Source organism: Camelus bactrianus, chromosome 8 (genome assembly GCF_048773025.1).
Source record: "Camelus bactrianus isolate YW-2024 breed Bactrian camel chromosome 8, ASM4877302v1, whole genome shotgun sequence".
Taxonomy (NCBI): domain Eukaryota; kingdom Metazoa; phylum Chordata; class Mammalia; order Artiodactyla; family Camelidae; genus Camelus; species Camelus bactrianus.
The window spans coordinates 53,983,713-54,011,680 of NC_133546.1; the positions used below are offsets into that span (position 1 = coordinate 53,983,713).

Consider the following 27,968-nt stretch of genomic DNA (forward strand, 5'->3'; position numbering starts at 1 on the left):
CTTCTGCAAACACATTTGATTCTTCGTCCATGCAGGCTATGTGCAAAGTCTCCACATCTTACAAAATGGGGGGGGGGGGGGAGTTTAAGAATAACTCACAAGAGTTCAAATATCTTTGCAAAGTAACTAGATGAAGAACTTCTTTTAATCCTATGAAAATGTATATATGCATAGGTACATAATTTTAAAGTGATGTGAGTGATTGGATATGAAAATCTCTCTTACCACTTTAGAGTCACATCTCTCTAAATGAGAAGAATCCTGATAATTCAATCCTTCAGGAATCAAGACATGTAAGCCAAAACTCCAATCAACACCAGGTGAGCAAGGGGTATGGCTCAGTGGTAGAATGCAAGCCTAGCATGCATGAGGTCCTGGGTTCAATCCCCAGTCTCTCCACTAGAAACAAATAAATAAACCTATTACCTCCCCTTCCAAAAAAAAAATCAGATGAGCTAATCAAAAGCAATTGATTCAAAAAGCAGCTGGATCATCCAACAGCTTGGACAATTCATTTTGAATCAGTTTTTTTTTAATAAAAATGATAAGCAGAATCAGGGCCTATCTATAGAGTCCAATAATTCTTTACACCAGTTCATCAGATTCACATGGTCAGCTGTCTTATTCTTCTTTTATAAAACATCTGTCTTTGTTCAATATTCAAAAGGTTTAAAATTTTCATCAGCTTTATTATCATTCAGATGTATTCTTGTTCTTTCTGATGAAGTTAAGGTTGACTGCATTACTGAGATTAAATAAGCATGGGTAAATTTTTGGTTTTAAATAAAACAGCGTGAAAGTTATCATTTTAAAAGCATAAAAAGATATGGCAGAAAAAGTGAAATAATCTTTCAATACAAACTTAAATACATATAAAAAGCTTATCACAGTGACTGCAGAGAGTAAATGACAAAAAAGCTGTTATTATTACATTATAAGTATTTATCTGGCTTCACAGTATTTATATTCAGTAGAAATGAATCAGTTTAAATAGAGGAATAAAATGCAGACCAGAGGTCACCATTCTCCATTCACTATAATGAACACAGTGCACTAGGAGCACAACAATGAAATTAATAGTTATCCAATCTGAGATGTTAATGATTTCTCTGACACTGAGGCAAATAGCTTTAAAGGGGATATAACAGTGATTGTTTAGAGGTTCTCAGCTTTCTATGTAAAAAGGAAATAACATTTGACCCCTACTAGTACTAACTGGTACTCCACCTTGAACTAACAAAGGGAATACTATTTTTAATTGATGCGTTCAGTTTCAAAAGGGAATTATGAATCCATATTAATTTAAGAAAACAAAACAAAACCCCACACATCCTTTGGTGCTCACAAGATCCTACCCACAGCACATCTAAAATCAGCCTTCTTCTAGTTATTCAACCACTGCAGCTTCAATAATGGACAGATGTGCAGCTGTTCATTGTCAGCCAGGCAATTAATGCTTATCGAACATCCACCACGTGTGAGGCTCTGTAACAGACTGTCTATGAAATGTCAGATTGACTGCTTAATTTGGCTTTGCTGAATGTCAAGGCCATCATTAATGGTGCTATTTTTTTCTGGCTAAATTTAAAAGCTAGTTCACGAGGCCTCTTCTTGGTAGATGTTAACTAAATGACTCATCAGCAGATACAAGTTGCAGAATGTCAACATCTACTCACAGACAACAGGTGATTATGACTTAGGTGAGAAATTGAGCACATTTTCAACTGGGGGTGATTTTTGTCCATTTCTACAGCTCCTCGGAACTATGTTTGTGTGTAGGTTTTTTAAAGTCACAACTGCCTTAAGAAAAGAGAAGTCTATTGCAGCATTTTGGGTACCTCTTCTGAACTAGATTCTGGTATTTCTGGAGTTACAAGCTGAAGGGAAGCAACTGAATGCTACTACATTAGGTCCCCAGCTAATTAGACAAGGACTCTAAAACGTACGAGTAGCTAGCTGTCCAGTCTTTCCTGTTTCCTAATTCCCTGGTGGCTTCAGATGGTACCACACTAGGCCAGCTGGATCCAAGGAAACAGCAAGATGTCTGCTGGGCTACAAGTCTTTTGAACTCAGGACTTAAACTTCTCTCCAGGAGTACATACCCACTAAGACTCTAAGAAGTTCTATGTTGGGGAGTGGGACAATCATCACTTTCCTGGTTTGTAACTCAATCTTGGCATCAGTAAGGCCATATTTTCAACTGTAGGAAGAAAACAGAGTCAGTGCCCCAGTGTCTCTGAGCCATCCTTCTGCTCCCTAGCTCCACACCAGCTGTTAAACAGAGAGATCTACATGAATAAAAACAAAACTATTATTTAGTCTTAGTGAAAATCACCTTTACTTGTGAAAACTGAAACAGGTATTACTGATCAGTTTTGTATTTCAACTGTATCTATGGACTCAGGCATCCTGGCCACTGCTGAATAAATACGATCCAAATCCCAGAGAGGAAAGGCTTTTGCTGACTGGGCCTAATGACTCAAAAAGTTTAAAAAAACTAAATGGTGGCTTTTTGTCTTTACTATTTTTTATTTATGTAAGTAATACATAAATAAAGTTTTCTTTAAAAATAAGATTATCATAGATAAAAGTAAAGCCTTACTTTCTAGAAAGTAATATTTGAGCAAAGATCAGAAGGGAGCAAGGAAGCAAGTCCTGTAGAGTAAGGCAGGCGGAGGAAACAGCTGTGCAAAGGCCCTGAGGTGACAGCATACCAAGCATACTTGAGAGAGGCCCATGTGATTGAAGCAGAAGGAGGGAGGGCAAGAGTCATAGGAGGGAGGCCTGATGAGGTAGAATCATGTGGACCACAAGATATTGGCTTTTACTCTGAATAAAAGTGGAAGTCATCACAGGGTGTTGAGCAGAAGTGAAATAATCTGTGCAGTTTCAGTTATATCACTGGGGCTGCAGCCCTGATATAGATGCCAATGGCTCAAGGATTAAAGTACAAAGATAAAGTAGAAGGTTACTGCAAAACTGCAGGGAAAAATGACCCTGGGCGCCAGGGCGGTAGTAGCAGAAGTGGTTAGAGTCTGTATATATTTTGAAAGTGGAGTCACAGAACTTGCTGGCAGTTTGCACGCAGGAGAAAGGAATCACTAATTACTCAGCAGTTTGGAAACTGCACTAACTATAGTCATTGTTAACTAAAATGGAGAACACCATGCAATAAGCAGGCTTGTGGGAGGAAACTGGGAGTTTGCTTTGGACATGTTAGATTTATGATGCCTCTTAAACATCCAGGCAGAGGTGATGAGCAGGCAGCTGGGTATACAAGTTGTGGATTTTAGGGGAGCATCTATACTGGAGATCTAAATTTGGGGGTGGGTCATCATCTGTGATGCTTAAGTTGGTCAACTTGCTTGGGTCATGGGGATCCCAGACAGTTGGTCAAACATTATTCTGTGTTTCTGCGAAGGTGTTTCTGCATGATATGCACATTTGAATGGACTGCATAAAGCAGATTGCCCTCCCTAACACGGGTGGGCCTCATACAATCTGCTGAAGGTCTCAATAGAACAAAAGGCTGAATAAGAGTGGATTCTCTCTGGTGACTGCCTTCAAACTGAGATGCTGGCTTTTTCCTGCCTTTGGACACAAACTGAAACATGGGCTCTTCCTGGGCCTCGAGCCCACAGCTTTCAGACTGAAACTACATCACTGGCTCTCCTGGGTCTCCAGGCTGCTGACTGTGGAGATCTTGGCACTTGTCACCTTCATAATTGAGTGAGTCAATTCCTTATAATAAATCTCTCTCTGTATATAAAATCCCTTTGGCTCTGTTTCTGTTAAGAACCCTAATTTATATATCATTTTATATTACTATACATATAAAGCCATGAGATAGTATAAAATTATCATGAAAGCTGGTGTAGACAGAGAGTCTAAGGACTGAGTCTGGGCCACTCCAGTTTTAAGAAGTTGGGGAGATGAGGCAAAACTAGCAAAGCATTTGAGAAGTAGCAGCCAGTAAGTGGGAGAAAAACCTGAAAAACTCAAAAGCAAAATGAATAAAGTATGTCAAGGAACAGGAAGTAATTGAGATGCTGATGAGCTGTGAAAAAGAGAGGACTGGAAATTGATCACTGGATTTGGCTGCATTTTGTTGACAATTCTTTTATCTATGCTCATAAGTGAGATTAGGTTCTCATTTCTTTTTGCTGCCCTTGTGTTTTGGTAAGAGAATTATGTTAGCCATATAAAACTAGCTGTGTGGCTTTCCATTTTCTTACAGACTTTAGACTTGGTTCATGGGAAATAGCTGTTAAGTAAAGAGTTGGTAGGACTAGCACATAAAAAATCTGGGCCCACAGCCTTTCTGAGGAGGTGTGTGGCTACTCTGACTACTACCCCAATTTCTTACATTTTTCCCTTTTGGTCCAATTTTGGTAACTTTTATTCTTCTAGAAATATGTTCACCAAGGTTTTAGTGTTTGTTGATATGAAATTTCTATGGTTTCTTTGATAATCGTTTTTCCTTACTTCATCTCTAAATGTCACCTTTTTTATTTTTATATACTTCTTTTTTTAATTTTTACATATTGCCTCTTCCTTTTTTTAATAATTCTTGAATAAATATGGTCAAAGTTTATCTTAATCCATATGATTAAACAATAGTTTAAGAATATTTAATATAAAAATATGTATTTTTTGCTATCTCATGAATACTTGCTTTTATCCTATTCCTTTCCAGCTATTTTATTAGCATTTATTTTATAATTCCAGTTTTTGTGGTTGAAAGCATAGTTCACTATTCTGGATCTTTCCTATTTTAAACAAATGCACCAAGGCTTGGAAAAGACGCTACTGATGTGGCCCCCAGATCCCTCTTTAATGAGGAATCTGTGGTCCCAGCTGCTGGGAGAACTGTGGGCAGACAGACTTCAGCTGTCAGCCTCTTCAGGGATTGCCCAGCTGCTGAGAGTGTCCTGTCTAAGGTCCCGCCCCTTCCTGGGAGGCCCAAATTCAATGAGTGATCAGGGCAAGAATATAAAAGTCCTAGCCACCAGGCCCAGCACTGAAGGGCATCTTAGCTCTGGAGTTCCCTGTGGAGTCAGCTGTGACTGTTGTTGGGCTGACATCAAAGATCAACTTCTCCTCCTAAGTCTTGCTTTTTTTCACCTCCCACCATGGGTGTTGATTCCAAAGGTTCTTCACGCTGAACTCTGTCTCAGAGTCTTCTTTCCAGGGAGTTCAAACTGCAAAGAAGGCTTTAATTGTCCTTCTTCAAATCCATGTTAAGAACAATGCTTTAATTACTATTCAGTTTAAATGTTGTGAAATTTTGACACTGATTTTCCTTTTAACTCATTGAGTGCTTTCTAGGAAAAAAATTGCAACTGTATGTGGGTAATTTACTTTGTTATTGATTTCTCTTTTTAATAATTTCCTTATGACCAACTTACTGTGTGGTCAGAATGACCTACTTAACTACAGTTTTTACAGTTATTTCGAATGTGTTCTATCCAGATTCTCAATGTGCATCTTTATTATTTTTTTATAATCTAAATGATCTGTCAGTTCAGAGAGAAGAGTGTTTAAAACCTCTCACTATGAGGATCTGTTGATTTATCCTTACGATCCTATTATTTTCCTAATATATTTTGAAGCTTTACTAAGTAGATATAGGTTTGTAACTGTTATCTTCCTGATGGATTGTTACTTTGGTCAGCACAGAATACCATTTTATGATCTTTCTACTTCTGTTAACCTTAAATTCTAGTATGTGCCATGTTAATATTATTACACATACTTTGTTAGTGTCTGACTAGTGTATTTTCCTGAGGTATGTTTCTTATAAACAAAATATACTTAGATTTATATTTTTAATCAATCCGAGTTTGTGCCTTTCAATGAATGACTTTGGACAGTTCACATATATTGTTATTACTAAATATTAATAAAATATTTGGTCTAACTTCTGCCATCTTATGTTGTTATAATTTTTCATGCTTTTTATTTTTTTCTTTTTTCCCTTTGGATATATATAGCAATAAAAAAGGTTTCTTCATTCAATATTAATTATGCTTACTGTAAAAACCTCTTTCTGATTGCATCAATAACCATTTTCCACATGTCATAGTTTCATCCATTTGTTGAGTCTCCTGATAATTCTGCATTAATTAAGGTAATATGACATTATAATCTTAGGTAATTTTATAACAGGTAAAACTCAAATTTCTATGGCCTCATTCGCTCAGGACACAGCTCAGTGTAATTGTTCCTAGTTAGGCCACCAACCACATGGTTGTTTAGGGCACAAGATCCTTTCATCTTAGGGCTCTGCTCTCCTCCGAGTTCTTTCACTTTGGCTTGCAGACAGAGAAAACAACTGCAGAGAAGATGCATCTGATTATAACCACCTTCCTGCAAGTAACCCATACTTTCCCTTCATACTCCTTTAACGAGAACTAGTCCCACAGCCCCACCTAGAAGCAAGAAGCATTAGAAAACGGAGTCCCTGACTGAGTAGACACTTCCGAGCAACAACTCAAAACAAAAGAGGAGGGGTTAGCTGACTGTCTCTGCCACATTCTGGTTTCTACACTTTCCTAAATTATCTGGCTTGTCTATCACTACTTCAAGAATAGAAAGCCCTGGCCCCTGAGCATGGCACAATTCACTTCTCTATTCTCCATGCTCTTGTCTACTTAATCTTCGCATTAATCACATTAATCACTAGTGGAACGCTACTAGTGAACCTTCACCTACAGGTAAGCAGACCAGACACTCTCCCAATGATGAGGGCATTCCTTCTGTTGGCCTAAACCTTGGGTAAGAACCCTGGGAATCTAGAAACCTCCCAGGTGGAGTTAGCTTTGCCATCTGTCTCTGTGCTCAAGTAGAATCTTTTAGATACAAGCAGCTTGGCTCTGCTTCTTAATCCCCTAAGTCCCAAACACACTTACTTACTTCTTGACAATTACATCTATTAGTCTTTACATTTTATTTTGCTATAGGTTTTCTTTGCCCTTGTGCAATGAGTTGGGGTTTTAGAAGAATTTATAGAGTTTTCGAAGTTTATGGGAAAGGAATTCAAAATTTTTATAATTTAAGTCTTCTTTGCCCTTTTAAAGTGACATTTTTCACTCATTATATAAAAAAGCACCTGTTTCTTTTTATTATAGCTTTGAGATTAGCTCCCATCACACATATATTTTATGATGAGTAATTTATAATTGCCATGTCTATTAGAAAGCTTGTGTTGTTCCAACCATTAGGACATAATTCACTGGGATCTTTTAGGTGATTTATCACAAAGCTCCTTGAAACTGACTTTGGCTACAATATTAAGATATGGTTAATGTCATTTTCAGCAATCATCTCTTGTGGCATTCAAAGAAGAACATGCCTACCATTCTAAAAACCAGAAATTGTATTATAAGACCTCAAATGCTGACCTAATGGAATTTAATTCGGACTTGGCTAGACAAGAGATGAATGACAGAGCAATGAAATCATGGCATATATGATGAGAACATCATGTTCCAACACTGACCCTCCTCCCACCCCCACCCCCGGCTACAATAATGTTCCACTGGGAATCTCTTGTTTACCAACTAAAAGCAGAATCTCGTTATAAGCAGACTGTAGAGTCTACCAGATATAAGAGTCAAGGCCCAGAAAATACTTCCACACATTCACAAATATTTTCTTTGCCTTGCTGGAAAATCTCCAGTAAAGAATAGTAACCTTGCTATGCCACACTTCTAAACTGCTGTCCAAAAGACTAGTGACTAGGACTAAGACTAGTGACTGCTTAGAAAAAGAAAAAGAAAAAGAAGATGAATAAGAGATATAAAGGAATATACCTTTTATTCTTCTAGGTTACTTTTACTAGATTTAAAAAATTTCTGTTTCCTTCTCTTGGTGGCAAGGTTTGAAGTCATTTGGGTTTTTTTCAACATTAGAACCCAATATAACATACAGCTGAATATTAGATATTTTTTCTTTAAGAAAACACTTCTGTAGTACTTTTTTCACTCATGCACACACAAAATTGAGAAAAGATAATGGATAAATTTTTCTATATCTAAGATAACATGAAAATAATGACATACCAACAGAAATAATTCAGGGGAACAAAAAAGCACTTTATAGGAGTCTTAATTTATAAAATATTTTGTGACGATCGAATGACATTTGGAAATGTTTCAAAAAATATCCGCTGTGCTAATTAAGTGCAAAGCCAAGGACTGAGTATTCAGTGAGGGTCGGGGGATGAGGGAGGGACAGACATATGTACAAATCTTGACTCTCTTCCAGTACCATTAGCCCTGCTCCACCAGCTGTCCTAGAACCCACCACAGTTCCCTCTCTCCACCTGTTCCACAGCTGTGACCATTGCTTCTCCCATTCATTTAGTGATAATTTTCAAAGAGCCAGGAGCATGACCCAGGTGTCCTACATTGTCCTACACGATCACTTTTTTTTTAAACCAGTCCCCAATTCTTTTCTTGCTCCAAAGTCAAGGGAGAAAAAAGCCAGTAGCTTGTTTGGGCCATCTCAGTTTGTTTATTTTGCCTTTTTCTGTACGAGCTGAATAGAAATCCTCACAGGCTGCAGGCTGGAGACACAGTAGCCTGTGTGTGAGGCTCCCTGACTGACAATGACCCTCAGTCCCCAGAGCCAGTATCAACACTCTTTCATGAGGAATGCAAATTAGCCCAAAGCACTAATCTCTGAAGACATTTTTTATGACACTAGGATTAATGTCAAGAAATGCCTTACACACTTTTAAAACTGTTCTTAAATGTGAAATCATATGATACTTTGGGTAGGTGTGAGCATGACATATAGGCGGCCTTCTTTTCTACCGTCCAGCGAGATCTCATTGTACTTCCACCAAACAGGGAATTCAAAGTGCAAAACAGAGCCTATTCAAAACAGTAAACACACAACAGCAACAACAAAAGATACACACAGATTTCCCTTTCATAAAACATAAAGCAAAGGAACTCCTCACCTGCGCTCTTTTTAATCCCATAAATAACTTTTCAAATATTTAAAATTATGTTTACAATTATCTTGGATTGTAAATTACAGCAGAAGCAACTGCATGACCAGTAAATCCTAAAGAAGCAACAGCTAAGAAAATTTGGGGTGTCTGGAGAGTTTGGTACATTTCAAAAGATTAATTCATGTCTCAAAAGTAATGCCTTGGGGAAAACAATTTCAAAATAAAAGAAAACTGAAATGTAAAAAGCAGACAAAATTGGCAAAAACTGTCTTTGCTGAGTAGCTTTAAAACAATGATTCTTCCTAACAGAACTTTGGTTTAAAAACCAAAACTCTGCTCTCTTCTGCATGGAAAATAAAAACCACCTGTAACACTAGCAAACTAACAATTTAGCATCCAGTGTGTTTCGAACTCTTGGTTTGTATCTGACATTTATTATTTCATTCAATTTCCACATTAGCCCCCCCGAATTAAGTGACAATTCACCTACTTTTAAACTTGGAGGAAAAAACAATGAAACTTAGAGATAAAGCCATTCACCCAAAGATATACACAGGCAGAAAACATTTGAAAAAAGCGATTATAAACCAGACTGGTCTCAGTCTAAAACTGTACTGGCTCTATAATTAATACTCTTATTAAAATGTGAGTTCTTTATTGGAATACAAAACATATTCTCTTTCTCACTCTTAAGCTATATGACACATTTCTTTAAATTAAAATTTTTATGTGAAACTTTCAAAAGTGAAACTATCAGAGGCAACCAGGGCTACCCCAGAAGCATGTGAAGGAATTGAGAGCACACCAGCCTCAGCGTTCAGGCTCCCGGAGCCCTGGGGTGCTCGCAGGGGAACAGACAGAGATGGAGCTTGTGGCAGGACCGTCCCGTTTGCAGTGGAGGGACAGGGACAGGGCAGCATGTGCCACAGTGGACACAACATGATAAGCTGCAGCCTTGCCTCTGCGTTGCTGCTCCACAATTTAATAACCAAGGACCTTAGGACACTTCCCCAACCTCTTTCAGTCTTAATTTTCTTATAGGTAAGTGGGAATAGCTATTTCTTTGGTTGATGTCACAGTCAAATGAGACTGAATGAGTAACTCACTGGCACAATAAAGAGATAGTTGCCACAAGACAGAACGAGCTGTTGTGATCTCTTCTGCTTGCCCTCCACCTCCAGGGCGACCTTAATGCTCCCCCAGCCTGGAAAGCACTCCTGGGACTTCACTGTGTGGGAAAGGTCCTCCTATTCCAAGAAGCTTCCCAACTGCAGACCAATGTTTTCTCCATCCTTCAAAATCACTTATTTATTTACTCATTCATTCAGCAAAAACATTCACTGTGCTCAAGGCACTTTGCTAGATCCTATAGGAGACTGAAAAAAAATTCAGTTTTTTCCCCTAGGCAGCTGACACCCAAATATATGAAGCTATGTAGTTAGTTACTGTCAGGAGCCGGGGTGTTAACCAGAGATAAAAACATCTACCGCTGTTTTAAGAATCAAATGAGAGTGGTTTGATAAATACTGTGATTATGACTATTATTATTGCCACCACTCCACTGGTTTGGCACTCATTTTGCTGTTGAAGTCTACATGCGTGGTCCCTATCAGGCCAGAAGAGGCTTCCAGCCAGTGCTTTCAGACCAGCTCCTGGTCTGGCACAATGTTGTGGACATAAAAATACCGTTTGCTGGATGTTTCAGTCCCACAGAGACTTTGTATAATTTCATCATCAAGACAACACCCTATTCCAAGTCAATATGGCCACTGTCGACAAATCCATACAAAAACCACCACTGCTGGAGAAACACAACTCTAGGCTACTAGGGTCCAGAATGCAGTTAAACTTTATCTGCAGCAAAGTCTGTATGTTCATTCCTCAAATGCTCAGTGAGCATGTACCACGTGTGAGGCACTGCGCTAGGCAGAGGGTAACAAAGTGAACGGGATCCTATGACAGAGACCAAAACCTGTCCCCTCCAGAAAGTTCCGCCTGGTGGGGGAGATCACACGTGCACAACTACTAGATAATGTGAGGGAAAACCTATACTCTGTAGTCACCATGACCAAACAACTGCAAAACTAGTATTTCTACAATCTTCCTAATCTCATTGAATGGTAACTACATTTGTCCAGTGCCTTAGGCAAATACCCTGGAGTCAGCCTTCACACCTCCCTTCCTCTCACACTCCAAGACCAGTTCACGGTCAAATTCCAGGGGCTCTTCCTTCAAAATGCATCCAACAGTCCTCACCACCTCCATCCCCATGGCCCCAGTGTAAACCATCATCTTGTTCCTGTCTTACTCTAATAGCCTCCCATTAGGCTCCCTGCTTCCACTCTCATCTCCTGACAGAAGAACAATCTTATGAGAATGCAGGGCATGTGATGTTATTTCTGTCAAAATTGTCTAAGCACTTACCATTTCACTGAAGTAAAAATCAAAACCCTAACAGCAACAGCCTGCAAGGTGGTCACCTGTGACATGGCCTCACGTGTTCCTACCTGCTGACTCCTCTCCAGCCCCTGCCCTCCCTGCTGCGCACAAACACTGCTAGTACCTCACACCCCAGGCTTGGTCTTTGCTGTTCCCTCTGTCTGGGATGCTCCTTGCCAAGCAATACGTGGCCTGCTCCTTCACTTATGAGAGGGCCTTCCCAGACCATCTTATTAGAAGGAGGCAATTCCCACCGCCACTATGACCAGCACTGCCGACCCCACCCTCCTGTGGTCCTCCACGGCCTTTACCCCCGTTAGACAAACTCAATACTTACTTATCTGTTTAGAGTCATTCTTGTCCAACCAGAGTGGAAGTGTCATAAGGGAGGATTTTGTCTGTTTTATATATTACTGCATCTTCACAATCTAGAACAGCGCCTGGCATTTAGTGGGTAGTCAATACATAACTGTTGAATGAATGAATGATTAAAGAAATGAACTAATGAATGAAAGAGCAAATAAGTAAGTGAAACATGTATAGAATACTAAGGTATTGGAGAAGGGACTAGAAAGTTAGGAGGCAGGAAATTATAGGAGAAGAGTGATGTATGAGACACAACAGCAAAGGAAGCCCACATAGAAACCTGACTCCCTAAAAGGGAGAGATTCAGATTACATGCTCCTACATTATTCTGCCTTGAATTATAATTATGTGTATACGCTTTACCTTTTCTATGAATTATAAGTTCTTTGAGGACACAGACGGTGTCTATGATGGTTAATTTTAAGGGTCACAGGGTTCTCAGATACTTGGTTAAGCACTATAAATGGGAGTGCTATGAGGATGCCTCAGGTGAGATTAACATTTGAATTGGTAGACTCACTAAAGCAGATGACCCTCCCCCATGACGGGGGCCTCACCCAATCAGTCGAAGGCCTGAATAGAATAAAAGGCTGAGTTAGAAAGAATTCTTTCCTTCTGCCTGACTGTCTTTGAGCTGAGACATCAGTCTTCTGCCTTTCCACTCGAACTCAGGCTGGTACCTGCACCGTCCTCCTGCAACAGAGTCAGTACAGTGTTCTGCACATACAGGTGCTCAGCACACTGTCCAGATGAATGGTGATGCCCTTTAATGGAAGAACAAGCCAGATCATCACCAGGGTGCTGCCCACTACCTTAACATATCCACTCCTGCTATTCTCAGAATCAGGACTTACTGTATTAAAGCTGTCTCTTCCCCAAAGCAGTATGTTCCACGGTTACAACCTAATTGCTCACTTGACGCTAAAAAAAAAAATTCGAAGGTCATCTTCTCTTAAAACAATTACGAGAAAGCAGTGAGGTACCTGCAGTATTTTTTTTTCTTTCATTAAAAAAACTAATAGATTTTATTTTTTAGATCAGTTTCAGGTTTACAGAAAAACTGAGTAGAAAGTACAGAGAGTTCCACATGTCCCCTTCCCATCAACATACTCCACTAGTGTGGGAAAACTGATGAACCAACGTTGACAGATTATTATCAGCCAAAGTCCACAGTTGACACTAAGGTTCACTCTTAGTGCTGTACAGTCTATGAATTTGACAAACACATAATGGTGCACACCTACCATATAATGTATCATACAGATTAGTTCCACTGCCCCCCAAACTGCTTCATCTGTTTATCCCTCCCTCCCCTTGGCCACTGGCATGACTGATCTTTTTACTGTTTTCAAAGTTTTTCCTTTCCCAGAATGCTATATAGTTGGAATCACATAATTGTGTATCTTTCAGACTGGCTTCTTTCACTTAGTAATATGCATTTAGGGTTCATCCTTGTCTTTTCATGACTTGATAGTTCATTTCTTTTTATTACTGAATAATATTTCACTGTATGGAGGTAACCCTTGAGCACTGTTGGTGTGAATATAAATGGGTGTAGCCACTATGGAAAACAGTATGAACATTCCCCCCAAAATTAAAAATAGAATATGAGCCAGCAATCCCACTTTTGGGTATATTCAAAGGAAATGAAATCAGGATCTTGAAGAGATGTCTACACTCCCATGTTCAGTGCAGCTTTATTTACAATAGTCAAGGTATGGAAACAAACTAAATGCCTTTTTTACAGATAAATGGACGAAGATGATGTGGTATACATACACAAGGGAATATTATTCACCTGTGAGAAAGAAGTCAGTCCTGCCATTTGTGACATGGATAAAACTTACTAACATTATGCTAAGTGAAATACATCAGACAGAGAAAGACAAATACTGTATGATCTCCCTTGTAAGTGGAATCTTAAAATCATAGAAACAGTAGAACACTGGTTGCCAGAGGCTAGGGAATGGGGGCAATGAGGAGATGTTGGCCAAAGAGTATAAACTTCCATTTAAAAGATAAATAAGTTCTGGGGATCTAATTACAGCATGGTGACTATAGTTAACAACACAGTATTATAGACAGAAGTTGCTAAGAGAGTAGATCTTAATAGTTACCACACACACAAAAGGTAACTACGTGAGATGATGAATGTGTTGACTAACCTTACGATGGCAATCATTTCACAACATACACGTGGATCAAATCATCACGTTATATACCTTAAGTTTATACAATATTATATGACAATTATATCTCAACAAAACTGGATAAAAAATAAAAGTAAAAATGAAATGGTATACTTATCTACATTGCTATTATTTGTATATTATGGTATACTTATCTACATTGCTAATAATTTGTATCTACATTATTATTATTTGTAATGCTTTTCAAAACAGGCTGACTTCAAACTGCTCCTTATCCATCCGACACAAGGTAAGAAAACGCAAATAAGCTCACTACTTGCTCTCTTGAGAAAGACTTCCTGTGAAAAAATGCCAGTTGAACTACTGCAGTGTTTCATAATATAGCTGATTTATATTCAGAAGCTCATAAGCCTAGACAGTTAACAATCATTTCACAGACTGCCCCTGGTCCATGGACCTCAAGTAGCACTGATCAATATTTTTATACACCACCCCTTAGATGCTGGCTTCCTTTCTCACACTGCTGAGTCCAATTTCTTTAAGAACAGTGAATTTTTCTGCATCTTCCTTGATCTTCTGCAGAATATGTCAATATTCTTTTGGAGCTTTGATTAAAATGTACATGCTGATTGTATATCTTTGACTTTTTCTGTCCCCTTGGCCATCTTCTCATGCTCTTTCTGCCACCTAAATAAAAGGCATCCTTTAGGGTCTAACCACAGACATTTTTTCTGCTTTCTCTTTTCCCTCCTGATGTGCAGTCTCTTATGTTCCCAAGCTCTGTCTCAACCTTTACTTCTTGCACAGAAGCTGCAGTGGTGATATTTTGTGTACCCCTTGCAACATCGAGACAAACTTCTTTTGTACATAGTAGATGCTCAGTAAATATCTATGGAACTGAGAAAATAGTGAATTATGTGGATCATTTGGCATTATTATCAACCACAGAGTTAATCTGTTCTTACCATGTTAAAGAAGCACATTGATTTGTGAAGTAGTAATAGCTACCATATTAAAAATATTAAATAAAATTAAATACTAACTACTAAGTACAATCTAAGAAAATTTAAATGGAAATGTTTTAAAATATTAAAAATAAAAAAAAATTAGAGACAAATTATTTCACTGTTGCATAGAGTGAAATAAGTTTACCATCAGAAAAAGAATATAGTAGGGATAATTTTAAAATTATTTTAAATTATTTCCACTTTTAAATTATTTCTGTAAACAGATGTGATAACATTGAATGTTAAAGCAAGTATTCATTTGATAGAATACAATAATCAGTTTACCATATAATGTATAAATCAAATGTACTACAAGAATGATACTCTGGTGCCTCGGTCATTGATACATGAAATGCAGATGTTAGGAAAAGGAAACACACAGTAGTGTGCAAATGTGCAAGAATTAGCCAGGCTGCATTTCAGCATAAACCCCAACAACCACTGAACTCAGTAGTGCTTGGGTCTGGCCTCAAGCAAAGTAATTAATCACAGGCCAGGCCAGTGTGAAACTGATTATGGAAAATATTGAACTTTGTGGGATTTAATTTTAGTGATATTCATGCACCAATTAAGTAACTGCAGAGTAATGCTTTGTTCTTTAGGACAGTAGTAATTTATATACTTACAGTAACCAGCAAGAAGGTAAACTAAAAACGATTACTATAGGTATTGAAGGATGTGACGGTTATTTTACTACAATTTTTATTCTTTTTTTTTTTTTTTAAGGAAGTTAGTTTTAAGTCACTTTCAGCTAAAGTTTAATTTTTCAGGGCTGTACTAACCAGACTGTGACAACAGTCCTGCAGATTAGATGAGTGACTCCTCATTACAGCACTGAGCCCAACGACCGCCCAGAAGGTGCCCGGGACGAAGCTGTGGCAGGTGTGAGTGAACAAGAGACAAAGAAGGACTATTAAAACTCCTATGATATTTATACAGGTAGCATTCGGCAGTATACAATGTACAATGTATTTTTAGTCTTAATTTTATTTGTTTAAGCAGAAAGATAGTTTATTGGAAGCATGTTGGGAGCTCATAGAATCAGTGGAGGCTCAGGAACAGGCAGGGAGTAAAGGCAGGAGGCTGCAGGCTTGGCGGCTGGAAGTAAAATAACAGTCGGTGGTATGTTGCTGTTTATCCTCAATGTGATGAACACAGCATGTCTTATGTATGATTTCTGAACATCAGAAATGTCAACGAGGAGTCTATAAATCCACCAAATGGGAGGTAGCATGAACCCAACAATGGTCGCATTTACACGTCTTAACGTCAGCAGTGCCATCACCTTCAAGTCTTTACAGGAAACTTGCTTAAGAAATAAGACAAACTAATGTGTTAAACAAATAGCACATATAATGTGTGCTCTGAAGGAGAACATTCTGAGAAGGAGACTGGTCAGGCCCCACCCACAGGACAGTAGGCAACTGTTCCAGTCAGACCCCCGACAGGGGAGAAGCAAGACTGAGGGTGTGAGGGGTGCCAGAAGCTGTAGCGGGCACTGGGGATGCAACGATCAGAAAAGAAAAGACAGCGCTGGCTCTGCCCCTCACACCCAGCCTTCCCCGCTTCCTCCCTCAATGGTACAGCTTCCTTCAAAATGCCTTGCAGCTGCTCCTTTCCCAACCACCTCCACACCTCAGGTCTGCAGTGAGTGTGAGCGTCCCCTGCTCCCAACATCCCTGATCCTCCAGCCAGGACCTCACTCATTCTTAAGTGCTTCCTCTCCCTCATCGCCCACTACAGTGTCCTGTGGATTCCACCCACTACGCCCAGCCCATCCACCTCCTCCACAGCACTCCCCACACACCCCTCCTCTCCCGCATCTGCTCCCTACTCAGGTCAGGCCTCCACCAGTTCTCACTTACCTGTTCTCCATGCCCCTAACGTGAGTTATTTAAATTTAAATCTCCTTTTCTCTATTTTTAAAACGGAGATGATGATGATGGTGATGGTGAAGGTGATGGTGATGGCAATACCATTCATCTTACGTTTCTTTACAAAATAAAATAAATTGATACACATAAAAAACTTAGAATTAAGTGTCTGTAGCACAATAAATACTCAATTAATAGTTGTTATTATTACTGTTGTTATTGACTGAGAGTGCCAGAGAGAGGAAGAGGGATAAAAACAAGGTTCAAGCCCCACCCCCAACACCCCCCAAACCCTTAACATAATTACACTACACTGTAGTTATTTGTTCACTTGTCTGTATCTCCTACCAGACCATGAATTCATTTTGTGTCTAGAAAATAGTAGGTAGGTAACAAATGCTTATTGAATCAAAAAAAACATTTATTTGTAATTATACATTATGTACTCATTTGATAGCCTTTAATGCCATTTTAATCAAATAGTGACTGGAGAGTATGATTATAAAAATACATGGAACATGGATTTTTTAAAAATTATTGTGGGCTTTATCCTCTTCTCTCAAAACTAAACATTACATAGGCAGAGCACACTCAGGCTCTAATGGAAAATGATGCTTAAATATTTAACTTTGCAAAATGTCATATTTGAATCACTTTACCATCACATATGTGAAGTGATGTTAGACAGTCAAGGCATCTGCTTCCTTGGCCAGAAAGTGTAGGCATTCATGGAGACTGAAGCTGGAGACAGCAAATGTCAAACAACAGCCTCCAGAAGACACGGGGTGGCCCACAGCCCAGGGCTGCTGCAGGGAAGTGGGTAGGAGGCTGACACTAATATCCCCATCTCTCACATACACTCCAGATCACAGGGCCCCTAATTTCTCCTGCTACCTCTGGGTCAATACTTCCTCATTCAGTTTTGTTCAACAGTACTTTGATGGACTTCACTAGTCCTCAGCTAGTCACAGTCACGCTCAGAGAGGTTACTGGTGAAAGAGATGGTAATACATGATACATAATCTTCAATTCATTTTCTTAAAAAAAAATTTCCAGTTGTATTGAGATATAATTGACATATAACATTATATAAGTGCATGGTATACAATGTGATAATTTGATACACGTATGTATTGTGAAAAGATTGCCACAATAGCCACAATAAGGTTAGTTACTACATTCATCACCTCACATAGTTATCCTTTCTTACATGTGTGCACTAAGAGCTTCTAAGATCTACTCTTTCAGGAACTTTCTGAAAGTCTACAATACAACATTGTTAACTATAGTCACCCTGCTGCTGCACATTAGATTCCCCAGAAACTTACTCATCTTACACCTGGAAGTTTGTGCCCAGCCCCTGACAACCACCATTCACTTCTGTTTCTCCAAGTAAGATCATACAATATTTGTCATTCTCTGTCTGACTTATTTCACGTAGTGTAACGTTCTCATGGTTCATCCATGTTGTTGCAAATGGCAGAATTCCTTCTTCCTCATGGGTAAATAATATTCTAGCACACACACCACATATTCTTTCTCCATTCACCCATGGACATACAGGTTGTTTCCATATCTCAGCCATTACGAATAATTCTGCAATGAATAGGAGAGTGCAGATATCTCTTTGAGATCCTGATTTCATTTCCTTTCGATACATACCCAGATGTGAGACTGCTGGATCATATGGTAGTTCTATTTTTAACTTTTTGAGAAACCTTTACAATGGTTCCCATAGTGGCTGCACCAATTCACGTTCCCACCAACAGTGTACTAGGGTTCCCTTTTCTCTGCATCCTCACCAACAGTTTTTACCTCTCGCCTTAGTAATAGCCATCCTAACAGGTGTGAGGTCGTTTTCCCTGATTAGTGATGTTGAACATGTGCCTGTTCATGCCCATGTGCCTGCTGGTCATTTGTATCTCTTCTTTGGAAAGTGGATACTAATATCCTTCGCCTATTTTTACATCATAGTATTTGGGTTTTTTGCTATTGAGTTGTATGAAGTCCTTACAGATTTTGGCTAGTAACTCATCATCAGAAAGATAGTTTGCAAATATCTTCCCCCATTCTGTAGGTTACTCTTTCATTCTGTTGATCTTTTATTCCTTGAGGGATACAAGCTACAGTTTAAAGGCCTTAGAAAACAGGGACCTTGCATATGAATTCAGAGAGGCAGCAGAGGGTGGACTTCACACTTGTTGGTTGTGATGAACCTTGGAAGCTGGACAAGGTAGACTAAGAGGTGAGCAGCAGGAATGGTCGTTAGTGAGGCTGAGAAGTAGAAAGGCCCTCAGGTGGAATAGAGTGTGTGGAGAACAGTTATGACCATAACATTAAGTGAACAGATGGGAGAACACAGACGAAGATGAATGATAATGACACAGCATGAAGGCACATTCCAGACATGCAGTGAGGAGCCCAAAGGACCTGAGCAGGGGAGTAAAAGTTAATCACACAGTCATAAGCACAATTGTGTGCCAAGGGACAACTAGAGGAGGAGAAAGTTAAATGGCTACTGGAATGTTCTAAGCAAAAAGAAAGGAGATGTCAGCTTCAGCCATGAAAAAGAATAAAATAATGAGATTTGCAGCAACATGAATAGACCTGGAGATCGTCATGCTTAATTTTTACAGAAGGTCTGCTGTGTATCAGACACAGTGCTTAGTGCAGTCTATACCTTATCTCACTTAAATCTGTTTCAACCTATTCTGAGAGTTGTGATTGATGATCACCAATTGACAGATAAAAACACAGGTCCACAGAAGCAAGATGGCTTGCCTATGCTCAAAGAATAAACAGTGAAGATGGTGAATAACCCAACAAAAATTAATTAGATAAGCATCCACTACTTGTCAGGAAGTATGGGAAACGGAGAGAAACAGTCCCTACTGCTGTATTCAAACTCAGATCTGACTCCTAAGCTCTTCCCTTTCTTCTTTCACTACTACTGTTCACTCTTACAAAAGTCCCTCGTCTGACACAGTTATAGCATTTGACTATTGCCATGCTGTGCTGATATTAAGCCTAAATTTAATTTTTTTTAAAAAAATCATTACTTGGCTAAAGAATGTGTTTTCACCCTCTCATTTAAAATGTTGATAATCATAGGGAGCCATAGTACTTTGTGCTCAGCTGTTCATTATTCATATTTTAAGTAAGAAACCTGACACCAACTCTCAGATCAACGTAAAGGAACAGTTTATATCAAAACTGAGGCCTTCTCCTCACTCTCACTGTCCCACGTTTCCTGAAGCATAACAATTACTTTAGCTTTGAAATAATATGCCAGGTATCTGAATACAGAGTATAAAAATCTGTTTAGGTCAAAGTACCTAAATTAATTTAAACAGATCACTAGAAAGAAAAAAATCCATGAAAAATTTGCATATTTTTATATGCAGGATGTTAAACACTGAAATATACATGAAATTCTCTGAGAATTAAAAAACATTTTTTCATTCACTTAATAAATATTAATTAAGCACTCATTAAGTCTGAGGCAACATTATAAGCATTATGAGAGATATAGAAATTGCTGAAACAGGATACTGTTTCCAGGTGTTTGACTGTGACAGAGCATAAGACACAAGGAAGACAAACATTATTCTAGTTAAACTAGCATGTGGTTTGGAGAGACTATTCCCATGGGTCTCTTACATTTCTGCATGTATTGTGAGTGAGGCACCGACTGTCCCAGGCTCTGAGCTCTCTTTTCAAGGATGTTTCTATAGCAAACAACCTTGGATGACAGACCAGTATCTCCCTTCAAGGCAAATAGCAGTTTTGCTTACAATCCTGGGAGATGCCATGTGACTTGCAGAGCCAAGGGTAGGCATGCTTACTGTCCTGTACAGTAATGTTTGCCTCCAGAGCAAATGACAGACATGCTTCCTACCCATTATAAAAGATTTGAGTTCCATATGCTCAATGATCCTCTCCTACAAGGAAACCTACTTTGTGTGACTTACGAGTTTCATGTCTTCTAGCAGCATCTCTGAACCTATGATAGACTAACATGCTAGTTTCAAACTTGGGGAAATCACAGATCTTTCACAGTTCTTGACAGTGGTACGTTGCAACAATGGCTACAAGTTCTTCCCCTGCCTGCATCCGTGTCCTTTGGTATACCTTCTTACACCGACTCGGCTCAGCCATGTGACTTGCTTGACTAATGGGACCTTACTAAAGAGGACACAAACAGAAGTTTGAAAGGTATCTGTGCATTGAATCTAGCCCTCTTGCTGTTTTGAGAATTTAGATGTCACGTGAAAAGGTCCAAACAGGTTGTCTGTGAAAAATACATGCCCAGTGTCCCCTACAACCCCAGCCACAAGCCAGCCATTCACCATATAGGTGAACAGGGCAAGCTCAGACCATCCAGCCTCCAGCCAACTCTAAAGTTAACTGCCGATGTGTGAGTGAATCCAGCATAGATCAGGGAAGTGGGCAGACCAGAGGAACTACCCAGCTTCTAAGCTTTGGGGCGGTTTGTTATGCAACAAAAGTCAACAAAGATACAGGGTATAAGGCAAAAATGACTTCCAGTATAATAACTACATTACAAGTTCCAGAGGGTTCAGTCTATGTCTGGTTAAATATTGTGTAACTACAATACTTAGAACCGTGCCTAGAAAAGAGTTAAGTGCCAGTGGTTCCAAGTTTGTCTTGGTTTCTCTATCTGAACAGTCAATACAGATATCACTGAAATTTCACCTCACAAGCAGGTCATGAGACTGAAGGAACTGTGTCTGAATCCAGCAGGGTACATAGTTAAGTACGAAAAGCACAACTTGGTCCTCAAGGAGACAAATGCTCCAGTGTGTGAAAATCAGCTCTCCTACTTAATATCTGGCAGTCCTTGAGCAAGTTATTTAAACATACTGCACTTTAGTTTCCTTACCTGCAGAATGGGAATAATAAAGCTTTCTTCACAGACTTTATAACATTGGTGTTATAAAGGAGGCACTCTGTGCATGACATACTACAGTACGAGGGGGACTGTGGTAAAAGATGAAAAACTTGGAGGAGCAGCCAACACTGTTAAATGCCAGCAACAAGGGAAGTGCTCTCTGGTGCTCACACAGGTGCACTTGCCTGCACATTCTCTCTCTCTCTCATATACACACATGCGCAAAACCAAACCTCAGATTCAATCCAAAAGCCAACCCACAGAGACCTAAGAGGAGAGAAGCTAGGTACCAAGAGGGCTGTATTATGGTCTACAAGAAGACAAAACTCAATTACATAATGTGCACGGGTTACATATAACAAGCCAAACTACGTTGTTTCAAGAGCCCTTCAAGTAATATAAGCTTCCTGGAAAACTAATGCCTGACAATGTGAGAGTGTATAAAACGTACATTGTATTAATGAAACTAGAAGATAATTTTACAGATATTCTGCTTCATTTCTGCAGTTTAGAATTCAATCCCTACTTTTAATTTTAGAGAGATATTTTAAGTAATTACTTCCTTATTCTCTATATTACCAGGTTTCATCACATTTAAAACACTTTTTAAAAAATCTTTCTTTTATGATTTGGCATCTTGGAACATTCTCTTTAACTGCTAGATGGCAATTGAGTACAGTTAATATTGTCTCTTAAACATCAAAACACAAGATTACTGTTGAAAATTTCTAAATAAAACCAACAAATCACCCCAGGCTGGAGTTAGTTTCTGTATCATTTTGAAAACATCGGGAAGGAAAATTTTTTAAATTTACAATTAAATTTATACTGTCATTTATACAGAGATTGTATGCTATTATGTTCTGAATCACCAATTAACTGAAATAACATTGAAAAGCAAATTAAATAAGAATTAAATAATACATATTTAGAAATTTATATATCAAAAATTTCTGGTTAATTATTGTTAAGATTTTCATTCTTATACCCATATAAGAGGTAGAACAAGATGCTGGTTAAGTGTCAGACATGGATTTCAATGGAAAATCTGCCACTTTGGAATTAGGTGACTTATTATTTAACCTCTGAGTTACCTCAAATCACTTAACTTCTGAGATTCAGTTTCCTTGCACATAAAATGGGGATTTTTATAGTACGTGTATATGTTTATAAAATGGATTGTTGTGAGGATTAAATGAGATATGCATATAAAGTCCTTTGTCCACCACCTGAATCATAGGAAATACTAAATAAATTACATCAAATTTAGATATGACCATACTATACACTTTCACTTTCAACAACAACAACAAACATCATTACATAGTGTTGGCCACTGGAAACCAAACTCCAGAGTTCTACTAAACAAGACTACAGTCTTCAGCTATACGAACGCCCAAGTGTTGACTATTAAGATCCTTTAGGCAATTCCATCTCTGTCCCTAGGGCAGAGAGTTGGAAAGCACTAAGACAAGAACATGCATAGAAAACTAAAAAATCAGAAACACCACATATATTTAGGGACTTTTCAAAAAATAAATTGTTTTATGGATTGTCCTTTTGATCTGGAATCCAGAAACACCCTGCCCCCAGCCTGCACCCTTTTATGGAGTACTACATGCCACACTTAAGGTGGTAAAGTGTCAAAGACCTCTCGGCTCCAGTGCACAGGAGTGGTCTGCTCTCCACTGAAGGGACATCCAGTGTCCAGCCCAGGAAGGATCCCAATGGGGCCCCAGTCTCAGCGTGGCCTGGAAAGCTCCCCAGTATTCACAACTCTGGGGGCTATTATCTAATTGGCTGATGGCTGTGCGACAGTTCAGGAAACTCTGTCATCCTCTGTTTATTGACTATCTTAAGAGAAACAAATAAACTACCTCGACTTACCCGGAAATAGTCGCTGCAGGCTGCTAGGACTGCCTTGTGAGCGTGGAATTTCTGTTCCTCAGCAATCAGGGTGACATCGCAGAGGATGCCATCACTTCTCTGCTGATTCAGTGCCGCCAGGACGCTATCATTGTGAGATTCCGAGTGGCAGAGCCTCTGGCCCGTCAGCATTTCTTGAATACTGCGAAAGAGAGGGATCAAGTCAACATTCTAGCTCTCACCAGCCCTGGCCACCCGACACGCCCTCACTCCTTCAACAGCAACTCAGGGAATGTGGACTCCAGCACCTACAGTAGTGTGATCTTTCTAGTCCCTCATTCCCTTCTCTCCACCATCCTCTTGCTTTCCTTTTCTCTAATTCTTTCTTTTCCTCACCCCTACGTGATCTTTCTCTTTCCTACTACTCCCTCTCCTTCAGAATTTGTGTTTGTGTGTGTGTGTCCATCTCTGTCTGTGTATTGGCCCATGTCTGCAGGCCTGTGAGCACCTGCTTCTGGGCCCCTGTCCCCTTGGTAAGTATATATCTCTGAGTGTAAAGCTTTCTCTGGATGTGTGTCTGGATGTGTGTACATGTGTGCATGACTCCTTCCATTCTGGGACCCCCTCCCTAGCTCCCTGATTCCTTTTCTAGCTTTGTACCACCTATGTGGGGTCAGCACAAGTTCAGATCATGATCACTGCCATGCACTGATCCAACACAGAACCCACTGGACCTGTGTGGCTCACCAGAGATACAGGAAGCTAGTTACCAAGTCTCCCAAAAGACACAATACTCTATTAATAAATAAAACAAAACTGAGCAAATATTGGGTAGGGAAGAAAGGACTGCTAATGACCATTTCATTTAAAAAGCCATTAATTAAACCATAACAGCTCATTATCAAATTTTGGAAATTATGCACCACTAAGAGAACATCAAAAGAAATGCCATTGTAAATGAAAAAACTTAAGGCTGAAAGTAAAATATATCTATATGATCAGCCTGCAATACCAGTGCGATATCATTGTACTAGACTTACGAATGACTATGCAATCTATTTTCTGTTCTATTTTGTGAAATTGTGAAACTTACCCTTTCACTCCATACCCCAACCTAAAATATTCATTCCACGTCCTTTCAAAATTCCTGGGTGAAACCCCAAATCTTCCTAAAACAATGCAGAAGTCACACTATAAATTCCAAATACAAACTGAACTTATTGACAGTTTGAACAATTTCAGCTTAGATACATGAAAACCTTCACTGCATCCAGAATCTCAGGACCAGCGCTGGACTAAGACGAGTGAGCTGCACAGTTGTAAGTTACTCCCAGAATGAAAATGAGGATCATCCAACCCAATCATCATTTCTGGCCTGTGGACTCTTCTTAAAACTGAGTAAAGATACCAAAGGGATGAGTGCGCTTTCTCTCTCCCGTCCTGACAGCTGCTGTACCCAGGCCCACCCTCCGAGTGAGAAAGAGCCCCTCAGGGGAACCAGGGAGCCGCCACCATCCTAGCCTGCACGGCTGCTTTACTGACAGGGCTCTGCCCAGCCTGTGGTGCCAGCTGGCTGGTAAATGACAGTTCCGCACGAATCACCACCTTAAGGTAAACCAAATGCTTCCTGTGAAATGCCAGAGTGCAGCCAGTAGGATTTATCGGACATTTTTGAGTGGGGAGCCTCAGAAATGTCAGAACTATTGGGGAAAAAAAAAAACTTGACAGGAGGTGATGACATAGGAAGTTCTCGTGGGAAGATGGGAGGATTATTTTCAGCTGAAATGCAGCAGTGAGTTTTGAAATGGTGACTGTCATCGAATATTCATCTAGTGGCTCTAGCTATAGGCAGACTTTTAAAGTCAGGAATTGAAAACCACACTCAGAAGCATAAATAATACTTATACAAATTGCAGTGCAAAGCCTAGAATGGAGAATAATTAGCATGGCTCAATTAAAGAAATGAAGGAATAGAATAGTAATAGAAATATGGTATCAGCTAAGTAAGCTTTAGGCTAGTCTTTGAAAAATACTTCCTAAAAGAATAACATTTTTATATATTTTATAAACGCAAAGCTCTTATTATGTTCCATGAATTATTCTTAGTGATTTAAAATCATTACTTCATGTAAACTTCATAACAATCCTATGAGGCAGGTATTATCTCTATTTCACAGATTAAAAAAAACTGAATGTCCAAGATCAGAAATTTTGAGACCCTATCACCATGAACATAACAATGTAATTCATCTTCTTGCTTAAAAAAATAAAAGAAACAAAACAAAACCAAAAAATGATAATCTCTAAAGAAGATCTCAAAAATCTATGCTAGAGGGGAAAAAACCCCACAATGTCCATATTAATTTTATACTTATATTATGCACAGTTAATCTCAAAATCAAAGTTACCATTGAAAAATAATACACATTAACATAATAACATGAGATAGTAATAAGACATGTTTGAAATCATGCTTCAAACACATTTATCTTTGCACTTTGGGGATAGAAAATAGATTTTAATTATTATAATCTTAGAACATTTATCTGAAACTCTCATAACTTTTCTCCCTTTTAGTATCACGTTAAATGCTAAATAAATGTATTTTGAAATTTCATTTGTAATGGAACAGAAGAATACATTAAAATAATTGCCTTATAATGTTTCCTTACTCATTTTCCAAATATAGAGCCGCAATGCATGTCCTTATTATTGAGACTGAATCAGTATTTGCATTTCAGAGATCTATTAATATTGAATAAATCTTGCCAGGGAAAGAGCAGCTGTAAACTGAAATTTGGCAAAGGATTAAGGGCTCAGCTCTGAAACAATTGTGATGCCCAATTTCACAGAAGCATTCAGTTGGGCTTGAAATATTCAAGCTTAAAGAAAACAGCATGCTAAATATTTAAGGCAACACTTGGCACAAGATTCCAAATATTTTGGAACCAATATGTTACAAATCCTTAAAAGCAGAAACAAATACTCCAACATTTGGCAAGAAGTAAAAGCCTATTAGTCAACAAGTCATTATTGTATTCTGAAAGTAACTTCCCACTCAACTCTCAGATGTGAACCTGCAAAAGATCTCAATCCTCTGCATGCTAATGCACAAGCAGCCAAGGCACACAGCTGGAAGGGCACCGGCCCATGTCACAGCGCCCACAGTTGTAAACTGGGGGGGAGGTGATTCAAAGACGACCACGAACTATGTCTAAATTAGGGTGGGGAGCAGACACATGCTTGCAAACGGCTCCTTGGCATCAAAAACTTATATACAAATTAGCAAACAAAACCTCCCAACGTACATTAATGTCCCTCCATTATTTGGGAAGCAGAGAAGATGGAAGAAAAAGCATATTTCTAAAACTTCCAAAATTACTGGAAAAAAAACAAACAAAGAAACAAACAAATAAGACCCCATAAAACAGGAGCCGCACTTCCCAAGGGTATACAGATTTGAGTGTCACCCTAAAATTGGGAAAGGTCTTTCATGGAAGCAATAATGCCACCTCAAAATTCACAAGTGAGTTCAGAGGCTAACTTGGCTTCTTCAAGACAACCCAATCCCCCTTCCTCCAAGGAATCGCTTAGAACTGCACTGTGTCCAACACAATAGCCAGTAGCTACATGTCGCTATTGAGGACTTAAAATGTGCGGAGTCCAAACTGCAGCGTGCTGTTAAGTGGAAAATGCACACTGGATGTCAAAGACCTAGTGTGCAAAAAGAAATCCAAAAGCATCTCATTAATATTTTTATATTGATTACATGCTGAAATGATAATATTTGGGGCACACTGGATTAAAATATATTGTTAAAATTCTTTTTATCTATTTCTTTTTAATTTAAAAAAAAATATGTCTACTTGAAAAGCTTTAATTATATACACGCCTCACATTATGGTTCTATTGGACAGTCTACAAGTTTCCTGGGGCTATGTTCCTCATTTCTTTCCATCTCAACCCATCAGGCTGCTGATGCATGACTGTTCCTGAATCTCATAGGGCCCAGCCTCTGCCAGGTACAAAAGGGAAGCCCCAGGCTCCCTGAGCAAGAAATTGCTTTTTAGTGATGCCAGGGAGCAATGATTTGATTGGCCAAATGTCAGCATCCAGTAACAGGGAGATAAATAAATGAGGTCTCAGGAGACAGGACTATTCATGACTTCAAGTCTTTAAGTTTCATTCTGGAATTGATGGTAAAAACTAAAAAATCAAATGCAGAGCATGATGTCCATAACATGGTGCACCTTCCAGTGAAGGTCCGTGCTAGTGCAAATCGCTGCTTCAAGTTCGTAGTTAACATTTTTGATCACAGAAATCTCTCAGGGTCTCATTTTCGTAGCATACATTTTGACTGAGTTCAGTCAGTTTGTAAGATGTAAATGCCAA

General features: G+C 39.0%; 1 protein-coding gene across 6 annotated transcripts in view; it reads right to left on the reverse strand.

Moving 5' to 3' along the window:
* Nucleotides 1-27,968, reverse strand: part of KLHL32 (kelch like family member 32) — a 185,561-nt gene that overhangs the window by 113,063 nt on the left and 44,530 nt on the right. For all 6 annotated transcript variants that reach the window (XR_006722443.2, XM_010948406.3, XM_074368602.1 and 3 more), the window contains one exon: nucleotides 23,598-23,778. Coding sequence is in view for 5 of the 6 variants with exons in the window: in XM_010948406.3 (XP_010946708.1) it covers nucleotides 23,598-23,778 (181 nt within the window). In the remaining variant the exon portion in view is untranslated. The remainder of the gene's footprint in view (nucleotides 1-23,597; nucleotides 23,779-27,968) is intronic.